The following is an 11,686-nucleotide window of genomic DNA, read 5'->3' on the forward strand; positions in this document are numbered from 1 at the left end:
AGCCCCAGACCAGGAGCCCTCAGGGCAAGGCCACACCCAGGTCAGCAGGGAGCTCTGGCCAAGGCCTGCTCTGCCAGATGAGTCCATTACCCTCCCAGACCCAATAGCTGCATAACCTTGTGGCTCTCCCTGGGAAAGGGGGACTTCAGAGGGCTGAGGGAGGATGAAATGAGGTTGTAGATTTGAACTCAGTAGAGGGTGTCACCAATAGTTACCGCTGTGACCATTATCACCCCTGACCTGGGATATTCTAGGATGAGATGCTCAAGGAGCTTTCTCTTCTTGCTCACACACTCCTGCTCCTCCCAATCCCCATTCACACCCCCAAGCCTCACTCATCAATGGAGAGGCCTGGTAGAAAGCAAGTTTTGATTTAGAAAAATCCAGATGGAAAAACTTGTCTCCCCCACACTAGCCCTGCGTCCTGGACTTCCTCCTGCATGGCTCTGGGCATCAGCATTTGTGTCTGTAGGATGGGGATGGACACACAGTGCTGCTGCCTCACCCTGCAGTGACGAGAACACGGAGAGGGACATGGAGTGTCAGGCACAGACCTGAGTACACAGCAGGGACGGGGACAGGCAGTGCTGCAGCCTCCCTGTGTCCCAGGAATGTCTACTGTACTCACATATCAGCCCCAGATGGGGGGTCTTAGGGAGCCAAGCCTTGCATGGACCAAGGGGTCTTTACATCCAGAGAGGTGTCCGGGGACCCCAAGGTCCTGGTCCTTAGACTGAGGAGTAGCTCAAGAAATGCCAATGAGGATCTCCTGGCTTCTGTTGGTGTGAGGATATGGCAGAGCTGCTGACACTGATGTCACTGCTTGGGCTGCAGGTGAGTGTCACATCAGGGCCTCCTGTCTGCAGACTTGTTACAGGGTCCAAGGGAGGAACACCTGGGAAGAGGCTGACTCCTGAGAGTGTCTTATGGGGGCTGTCAGCTGGAACCCCAGCCCCTGGCTCCCAGCCTAGCTCCCTCTGCCTGCTGCACCCTGGGGCTCCCAGGTAGACCCAGGCCAGCTCCTGTCCACCCCCAGCCCCCACAAGGACCAACACCCAGCATAAGATTGCCCAGAGTCAGGGATGACATTGGGCCTGGGGCAGTCAGTGGGAGGAATAGATTTTCATGAAGGTCCAGTGCCTCCCCTGGGGGAGTCAGCTGAGACATCTCAGATGGTGGACTCCAGGGAGCCTCCTCATGGCCTGGGCCCCTCTCCTCCTCACCCTCCTCACTCCCTGCACAGGTGCCTGGTTACCTGGATTCTGAAGTTGGCCCCAGGAGGGCACAGGTGCTCTGCTCTTTCCCCTGGTACTCAGGCTGTCTTAGTGGTTTCAACCCCAGACTCTCCATCCTTGTGTCTCTTTCCCTCTTTCCAGGGTCCTGGGCATAATCTAGCCTGACCCAAGAAGCCTCCATATTGGGGTGCACTGGTCAGAAGGTCACCATACACTGCCCTGGAGACAGCTCCCAGACTGAACTCCCTGGTGCAGGTTTGTCCCCATAGCTTTCTGCACCGCCCCAGCCTCCTCATCTGTGCTGCCATCGGGGACCCTCAGGAATCCAGTATTGATTCCCTCCCTACAGGCAGCACAGCCTCCCTGCACCTCTCTGGGCTCCAGCCTGAGGCCGACACTGGCTGCTGCTGTGCAGACAGGATGGGAGCCTCAGTGCTGCCCCAGGGCTCCTGGCTGTGAGGAAGGGGCAGGAGCCTCCTTCACCTGCCCTGGGTGGGTGCTCTCTCTTCCTAACTGCCTGAGGCATATGGCAGCTGAAGGAGGGGTTTCTCTGTCATCCTTTCTCCCAGCATTTGAGGGTGTGACGTGTTCTCTCCACCATGTCTCAGTGGAATCTGTCCAAGGGCCACTTGCACACTCACCTCACAGATGGCTGCTCTGCCCTGACATGTGGAACTTCTCAGAGGTCACTGGGTTTAAGAAATTACCCCACATGCACACACACAATTCTGTAAGTGGGCCATGATAAACATCATGACTGTTGCCCCCTCCGGTGCCATGGGCTCTGCCCTGCTGTCCCTCAGCCATGCCATGTGATGATCATAGACCAGTCAACTTTGTTGTGGGCCAAGTCCTTGCCTTCCTAGCAGCCATTTCATTTCCAACCCATCTACATTCAAGCAAAACTAGCTCTTTTCTGAGACAAGCAGTTGCTCCCCTTTTGGGCCTTTATCTTGCACTTTTTTGCTTTGGATGGTTTACCTTACATTTTCTTGTACAAAATGGAATTTCCTATTGTGTCATGATCATAATAGGAGTAGAAAACATGCACAAATATTGTTCTGTGTTTGCTTTGGGATATCTCATAGTGTGCCAAATTACTAGAGTCTGTATCTTTGATTATTGACAATTCTGTGATGATTTTTCAGGCCCAATGAGGATGGTAACCCAGAAGATCACTAGTTTGGCATATGAAATGCATGATGGGATGTTTTGAAAAGATGAGGAACTAACTCCATCATAGAGTGGTTTAGCTTTATGGTGCAGGCCAAGCCTCCTGGGGTATTTAAGTTACAACTGGGACTTCATGGGCCTCCTGGCAGGCCCCCTCTGCTCCTACAAAGACCACATCACTTTCATTGAAGGCAGATCAGGCTCTATGACCCATCGGGTGAAAATGGAATAGAAGAAATGCAGTACAAAAGAATAGAGCCATCTCCAAATATCACAGTTATTCAGAAGCTCTTAGTCTGTGGACTTCCTTATTATTTCATTTGACCATCTCTAAAATATTACCTGTAGTGTACAACATTGATGAACATTTTCAAGCTACAGCTCCATGGCCAACAAAGGTTATCTGTCTGTATGTCTTTCCTTTGGCTGCTAGATCCAAATATTATTTTTCATAAACATCAGCTAATGCTATTAATAATGTGGCAGGCTTTGGTTTCAGAGTATGTGACCAAAATGGGGCCACTTGTTGGGATTTAATTTCCAATTTGAAAATACAGCAAATAGAGATGTCAACAAATTTCAAGATGTTTCTTGATAATTGGAATATTCAGACAGATTTTTGGTTCAAAAGGGTGTGCTATGAATGAGCATCTCTCATTCTAACTATCCAGTTCATTCTCTCTGCCATGTGGCATGGGGTGTCCCCAGAATGTCATCTCACATTTCTAACAGGTGTGCTAGTGATGCTAGCAGCATGAGCTATAAGAAAAAGAATTAGACATTATTTCATTGAAACCCCACAACTTAAATTATTTTATGACATTATAACATGGACAGTAACTCAAATAGCAATAAGTTACACAGTTGTGCCATTTGCACTTCTTTGTGTAAAACCATAATTCAGGTTTTCTAGCTCCTGGCACTGCTGCCTCCTCATTGCTGGTGTCTTAGAGTTGTAATTGTTGCTGGTGAAAAATAATGAAAGAGGAAAGAACACACATAAAAATTTTCAGTCCTCATGACCAAAGAAGTGTGATGATGAAAATTCCTTGGGACAGAATAGTTTTCCCATAACAAATACTTGGCATACAGAATCTAGAAATAACCTCTAGACATTCCTGAAACACCATAAAGATAGGGGTCCAGAGGTCAGAGCATGTCCTAGAATATCTACAGAAAGGCCGCTATGAGTCTGGGCCTGTGGGAACCATTTGGAGAATTCAAGTCAATGAGGATGGTGGGTATGGGGAGGCCTGATGGCATCTGCCTTCACCTGCCCAGGAATCAAACATCTCCACAAAAACAGAGTGACCTTAAAAGATGTACTTAAATTCCTATTAAACTTAAGATAACCATAGGAAAGTCTAGACAGAAAAGAATCTGTTCACAATAAGAACAAATTGTGTGACACCCAGGAAAAAAATCCTGACTTGAAAGTTATAAATATGCACAAAACACAACTTTTATTTAAGGAGATAAAGGCTGATTCATAAAAGAGAGAACATTGTTACACTATTTCTTGGTAAATGTTAAGTCTAGTGTAGTTGTTAGTTTCTCTGAAATCACTAATGTGAATTAAATTCCTATCAAAATTCTAAAAGCTTTGAAAATTCTAAAAGCTTTTGAATTGCCATCTGTTGAACAAGCCACTGAGCAAATTATCCTTCCTGGAAAATACCCCTCCCATGCAGCTTCCTTGAAAAGGCCTCCATGGCCTTCAAACCAGCCCAGTGGCCCCTCATCTCATCTCATAGTTGGCTGATGGAAAACATGTATTAACTTTTGCTAGAATCTTCTATATTGGTGCTAACCCTGCAGAGTGTAGTTTTTGCACATGATTGCAACTGCAGTAGCCTTTCTGGAAGTAGAAAACTGCTTAGTAATCAAGCATGGTGTGTTGGAATCACAAAAGGTAGAAACCAGGCCATTGATTTTGGATATAAAAAGTGATCTTGGGAGTGGGAAACAAGCAGCAGAGCTCTCAGGCCTTTCATCAATGGTGTCATCCTGCCCTGTGACCATCAGGGGGTGCTGTGGGACTGCCCTGGATTTCCTACACTGGGCTCAGAAAAGACCAGTCCATCAAAGGGGCCTGGCCTGGGGGGCTGGGCCTTGTGCTCACTGATAGGGACTCAGCAGCTGTATCCTCTCTGGCCTGGCAGAGTCCCCTGAGCAAGGAGCTCTGTGTCATCTCACCAGCTGCTTCCACCCAGGGCTTTCCCAAGGGGTGACTTCTCTTGTATATGATATTCTTAGAGGTAATAATGCATGACCTTATGTTATAAACTTTTGAACTATGTATTTGACATGTAAAATATGTGCAATATTGATACCAACCATTGCTTTAAAAGTTAGCCTATAAATATTGTTGCATATTTTTTTTTTTTTTTTTTTGGTCAGAAACATTTGGACTAAGTGGTGCCACTTGGGTCATAATTTTCTTCAGTGCCATTTAGCAAACAACTGTCATTAGTCTGTGTAAGTAGGAATATTCTGTGGTCTTCTATTTGTATTAATTAATACACTACAGTTGTCTCCCATTAAATTCATGGGGATTCTTCTGGAACCCAGTCTAGCAAACTTAGAAGAAAGCCCCTAAGGAAATTTATTTCTCTTTAGAGTAAAAGCCAACATTTTCAAGGTAAACAGTTGAACCCATGAGAGACAATAATGTCTACTCTCTCCACCCTCCAAAGTTTGCAGTTTGGGGACCATAATTGCTGCTTTTTAGTGTGGTAGTTGCATAAAATTGGGCAGCTAAATTTTTCAGTCCCATGTACCTCCCAAATAAAAGACAGAAAAGAAGTAGTTACTGTAAATTAAGACTTACAGACATGAGGTAGAAACTCTCCTGCATGTTTTGTAAAATAGGTGACATTTTCCATCCAAGCTCATGACATTCAGTTTCCTGTTGATCGCAACATTGTATAAAATGTTGGATAAAACATTGTATAAAATGCCCAAAGGGGGACAAATGATTATTGTACATACTTTGAATTACGTTGCATGGTCTCATTTGAGATAGTTGGTGTAAGGATCATGACTATTTTTTACATTTGGAAATATTGAATAAAAAAGAAAATTAAAAAAAAAAAGGAATTGGTAAAAGAATTATTTCTACAACAAAAAATTAAAATGATTTTTTGATAATCTGATCTTTGAATTTGACCAGCTATAAAATGGCTTTTATTCTTGCACACAAAAAATATTTCTTAGATTGAGAAATGGTAAAAACATCATTTCAATTATCTACATCTTAATTCAATTAAATACACTTGAGTGAAAATAAAAGCTCTTTAACTATATCACTGAACCCATTAGAAACCAGACCCTTCTAATAATATCAAAGAAAGATTTCCTCAATATTCCAAATTCACAACTATAATTTCTAGCTTTAGATTAATTGTAAAATATAAGACATGACACAATAAATATATAGTATATTATATATCAAAGTACTTCCAAATCTACAATGAAATGCAGCCTGAAAAACTGAATTTTTTACATAGGTATATTTTGAATCTTTTACATCTTTGACAAAATAAATTGTTATATATAAAAAATTTGCATGTAACAAAATAGATGGATTTTAGCCATGATAGACAAAAAACAGATTTATTGGACTTATTTTTTAAAAGGCTGATGATTTCTTGTTTATCTTTTCCATTTTATAGAACACATTGTAACAGTCATGCTCACTTTTCTCCACAGACTAAGAAAACCCTCTGCATTCCATTGTAAAACCAGTCAGTGCATCTGTGCAAATGCTGAGTCACCCCCATTCATGGAACTGCTGAAAGAATAAAAGACAATGAATGGAAGGATCTCAACCTCTTGTCAGTCATGAAAGACTTTGACAAACTTTACTGCACTGTGAACTGCTATTCTGTACTTCCTTATACTCAAGGAAGGATTGCCAAATAGTCAATAATCAAGTAAAAAACAATGATAACTTGATTATTTTCTCATGAATACCACACTGCATATGAATGAACACTACATGAAAATCCAAGTGTTGGAGCTTTGCAGGCAGGATTTTGTAAATTGCTTGCATAAATGAAAAAAAAAGAACATTTGAACCTTTGTTGATGTGGACAAATTTAGAGCTGCCTTTCAACCCGTGCAGTAACTTTTGAGCTGAGTGTTAATAATAATGAGATGATGCATGAGTTGGGTTTCCTTTATTTGGACAGACATAATAGTTTTGAAACTGTTAAGCTTATATTTCAAAGTCAAATCAATTCTCCTAGTAAAGTGAACCACTTCCATCAATGTGAATTTGAATATTAAAGGAAAATGATACTGTGATAATTTTTGTACAGACCCCCTTGGGTGAGAAGTGCTTTGGGGTCACCCAGAGGAGGGAAACCAAATCTGGGGTCTCCTCCACCAGAAGGGGGCAGCAGTGCTGCACTTGGGAATGAATATCCAGAAGAAGTTGGGTCTGCCCAGGTGGAACCCACTCACAAAGGAACACTGAGGTGGGGGGTCCTCAGGTGGCAAGATTCAGTCCTCACACAGGCAGGTTGGGACCCTCCCTCTACCCCTCAGGCTGTAGCCCTCCTCTTCTGAGAGACAGACTCAGACAGACTGAGCTCCCAGCAGCAGCAGTGAGTGGTCACCTGGACAGGGAATGGGGCAGAACCTCATCCCAGCAATGGGGTCTCAGGAAGAAGAGCTCTGGGGGAGTCCTGGGCTCCTCTCCTGCTCACTTTCTCACTCGCAACCACAGTTTCTCTCTCCAGATGCACAAGGCAAAAATTCACCCAGAACCTCCCTCTTGGCATTTCTACAATCTGCAAATAATGGCAACAACCAAGAAAATGCATCCTGCTGCAAATACCCACCACCAGCTGATCAAGCATTTCATTACCTTGGAGCCTGAAAAGACACTTACCACCACCATCTGGGGTGTGCATGGTAAGGGGCAAGGCTGGCAAGCTTTGGCAGGAGAGTGGCATCCACACACCAGCCATCACCCCCAGTTCCTCACTGAGCTGCAGCCATGGAGATGGTGGCCTGGGTTCCAGTTGGGCAGCATGAAGCTGAGCAGTCAGGGACTTCTCCACAAATGTGTGTCACATGGTTTGTCAGTTCAGTAGATCTCTGGGGGACAAGCTCAAATGCAGATTTGTTTTGCCCAAATATGTAACATTCCCAGCTGCTCCAATCAGCAAATATAATATAAAGACACACACATCATTTTAGTAATGGTGATTGTGTTTTGTTTTTTGGATCCAGATCCATGTATTTAAGGAAATTTCAATCAGGTCAAAGACAGATCACAGAGACAATGGATAAGACACCCCAATGACCACACACAATGAGTAACACAGAGTTTGAAAAAATAGTTTGGAGAGTCACTGTACACTAGATGATTATAGATTTCAACAGCAATCCATGAGGAAATGGAATCTTTCCCAAGTGACCATGTCATAATGCTCAAAATGCATTCCCACACAATATTACAGAGGTCACAAAGAAACAAGCAAAGATTGTTCATTCATGGGAAAAAGTAATTTGCAACTATCCCTGAGGATGCCAGACATTGGCCTTGCTGCTCAAGGATATTTAATCAACTGTTTATAATATAGTCAAAGAGATAAAAGGAAACAATGGACAAAGAACTAGAAGAAATCAGAATGATGTATGAAAAAATATAGAATCTTAATGAAGAGCCAAATTTCAAAAAGCAAAAATATAGAATTTCTGCTAAATATTTACTTAACAAATTGGGAATGATTTTACTCTGCAAAAACACACACAACCAAGAGACAAGAACAAGCTGAAGACTATTCTCCTTCCAAAAAATGAGTCTTCAGTTGGATTGTTGTGGCTCTCTAGATACGTGCCAATTCCACGAGGGACCCAGGATCTTTCTGATGATCTATTCTATATACTCTGCAGGCCTTACTATCATTTGTCTTTGGTTTCAGTTCTCAGAATGGCTGCTGCTGCCCAGCCATCACACCCTAGTCAAGAGAAAAGGTGCTGAACAAATGTGGAATGGTTGTTTCCATCACAAGACAAAAGGTTCCTGAAAGTCCAGCAGCTGAACCTTAGATTCCAATGGCCAGTGGTAGTCACAGGGTCTCTCCAGCTTTGAGGGACTTTGGGAAGCCAGTGCCTGGCATTAAATAAATACAAGAGCAGAGGCAAATTAGAAGGTGTTTTGAACATCTGCTCTCTCTGCCAACAACTGTGTTGATCACATTACCCAACACACAAGATTGTAAACTCCCAGGCAACAGGGACCTTATCTTGTTCACTGCTGAGTTCTCAGGCCCTGGGGTGTGCATGACATTGCAGTACTTTGGAGGCTGTTTGTACTCCAGAAAGGATCATATTTTTTAATCCATTCATGAGTGTGAAGAGCTATTGTATGTAGGACACTTTGATTGTGTTATTTCAACTGAGATGTGACCTACATCATTCAAGGTGGGTCTTAAACTCCCTACTGGAGTCCTTTATAACAGGATAAGGCACATAGAGAAGCTAAGAGATGAAATTCAGAGGAAATCCCTAGAGAAATTGAAAAGGACTCAAAGAAGCTCAAAGAGGAGTCCACTGGAACCCCAACCTGTAAGGAACAAAACTTAGGAATGAGGGACCAGGCAATGCTAGCAATGCAATTTCCCATATGAGAGAGGGGTCTCAGGTGCCAGCAGCCTGTATTCAGAGTCCAGGTATCATCCTGATGATGCTTTGAGTTGGACATTTTCATGGCCTCAGAATTGTAAGTTGTAAGTTAATAAATCCCCACTTTAAAGCCAACCCATTTCTGGTGATTGCATTCTGGCAGCTTTAGCAAATCAAAGCACAGACCAAAGTGGGTCTGAATAAATATGAGTGTGGGGATGCTCGCCTCTGTTTTTCTGTTGTGCAGGAGCCACCACTACCCAGATGGACCTGTCCCCCAGGCCTGGCCCATTTAGCAGCCAATTGCAGTGAACTGTGTCCCCCAAGGCCAAGCCCCAGGACCAGCCACATGGCTGCCCTACTACAAGGTATACATACAGATGCCTCAGGTAGATCCTGCTTCCTCCACCTTAAATAAGTCTGTTTATTCCATGTTTTATGGGTAATCTAGACTCTCTTCCCGTGTCTGGAGGCAGGTGGAGCCAAACAGAGAAGACTAATTCCTCTGATGGAGCCAGCGGCCCAGGGATCAGGGAATCTCAGTCCTGAGCAGCAGGATCTGGATCTCCACCTGTACAAGGACGCCCCCTGTGCCTCCAGCAGCCAAGGTACAGCAGCCACTTGGAGGCAGCAGAGAGTCACCTGGCAAAGCCCCCTGGGGATGTGGTGGGCCCTGGGCTCCATGGGACTCTAATGAGGGGGAGGGGGAGCAGCCTCAGACCTGGAGAAGAAGGTAACCTTCCTGTTCTTCATTCTCCTCCTGGACACTGATGCTCAAATCCTTCTGACTTCATGGATCTCATCTGAGGGCTGGGCTGAGGGTGACTGAGAGTTTGTTGTAGGCTCAACCAAGCCCTCAGGAGACCCTATTGGGAGCTCAGAGCCTGGGAAAGCCCTTAGGAGTTTCTCAGCCTCTTGGAGAGGGGCAACACTTTGTAATGCTGCATAGAGGAGGCATTGGACACAGGAAAACCCAGGTGACAATCTTATCCCAGGAGGTCAGGAGGGGCTGAGAAGGGAAAGCAGCACTCACTGGGGCTGGAGAATGAGACCTGATGGTGGCCCTGGGAGCCCAGCATGGCTCACAATCCAGGCACTCATCTTTCTTAGGGAGAAGGGGCTTCCCAGCCCCACCCCCACTCCCTGATGCCCTGGGAGAACCTGCCCATCTTTCCATCCTGCCCTGCACTCAGTGATTCCCAAACCTTCCTCCAGCTGCCCCTCACCAGGGAAGGAGACCCAAGAACTGAGTCTCATACATGCAGTCACTGCATCCAAGACATCCCAGAGAGAATGAACAGACAATGGAGGGGGGCAGCTTGTGGCAGTGTTGTCACATGACAATCCCTCTTGAAATGTCAACCATGAGTGGCCTTCAAAGTCAGAAGTATAATATGACCCAGTCACAAGCTCAGTAAATGTGGAAAGCTGGTATTTGAAAACCACTGGACTCCACATCCCATGCTCTCTGCATTAAAATCCATGGAGGTGCCAGCTCCTGAGTCTGAGAGTCACCAGAGCTAGAAATGGATGTTGGTGTGAATCAAATATTGAAATTCTGGAAAAATCCACTTCATCACTCCATAATCTGTCAAGAGTTAGGAGCTCAACCAGCCCCGTAGAAGAGCCAACCCCTTCTGAGTTCCCAATGGGCACATCAGGGAAGGAACTGAAAGATGAAGGCTGAGGGAGGGTTGATTGTACAGGTCAAAAGCCTGGCAGAACCCCTTCTTAGGTGGTGAGGTTAAGTCAGGGTCTCCTGGGCCTGGAGAGGAGAAAAGCTGTGCAGCTATCTGTGGAAAATAAGTGGGGGGCACTCTCTGGTTCTCTGGGGACTGGTCTCTTCCTACAAACCCCAGCTGCCTCCCCAGGCTGGCCGATGAGGGCTGCTCTGATTTACATCCCTGGGCCTGCCCTTCTCTTGGAGGATAATAGAGACTGGGGGAGTCTGCCCAGGTGGATCCTCAAGGAGCAGAGCTTTGGGGTGTTCTGACCATGGCCTGGACTACTCCCCTGCTCACCCTCCTCACTCTCTACACAGGTGCTGCCCCTCAGGCCCTGCCCACAGGCTCAGCCCCCACAGGGCCCTGCACTGGGCCTGCCCCAGCCCCTGAGCTCACACAGGCCCATCCTGAGGGTGGACTCTCCTGGGAGTGAGCTCAGTGGCCTCAATTCCATCTCTCCCCTCCTCTCTGCAGGCTCTGTGGCCTCGTATGTGCTGACACAGTCATCCTCAGTGTCAGTGGCCTTGGGACAGACAGCCAGGATCACCTGCTCAGGAGACAACCTCGGGGGTAAATATGTTAGTTGGTACCAGCAGAAGCCAGGCCAGGCCCCTGTGCTGCTCATCTATGGTAATAACAACCAGGCCTCAGGGATCCCTGACCGGTTCTCTGGCTCCAAATTGGGGAACACAGCCACCCTGACCATCAGCGGGCTCCAGGCCAAGGATGAGGCTGATTATTACTGTGCCATCAATGAAGGCAGTGGGAGCAGCCTTCATTAACTCACAGTGACACAGACACATGGGGAAGTGGGACAAAAACCTCCCCACCCAGGCTGTCTCCTACAGCCTCTGCCCTCTCTCCTGTGCTCACCTCACTGAGCATGATGGAGCCTTCATAAGGAGGAGAAACTTC

The 11,686-nt window shown here is 45.7% G+C and overlaps 1 pseudogene and 1 gene segment (V, D, J or C); both read left to right on the forward strand.

Annotated features, from left to right (window-relative positions):
* The first annotated feature begins 2,070 nt into the window (after nt 1–2,070).
* LOC119525117 lies at nt 2,071–3,520 on the forward strand (annotated as a pseudogene).
* A 7,480-nt stretch (nt 3,521–11,000) lies between these two features.
* LOC119525118 lies at nt 11,001–11,553 on the forward strand. The segment is given in 2 exon segments: nt 11,001–11,088; nt 11,246–11,553. Coding segments are annotated over 2 exon segments (354 nt in total).
* Nucleotides 11,554–11,686: the final 133 nt, after the last annotated feature.

Source organism: Choloepus didactylus (assembly GCF_015220235.1).
Source record: "Choloepus didactylus isolate mChoDid1 chromosome 23 unlocalized genomic scaffold, mChoDid1.pri SUPER_23_unloc8, whole genome shotgun sequence".
In the NCBI taxonomy this organism is placed as follows: domain Eukaryota; kingdom Metazoa; phylum Chordata; class Mammalia; order Pilosa; family Megalonychidae; genus Choloepus; species Choloepus didactylus.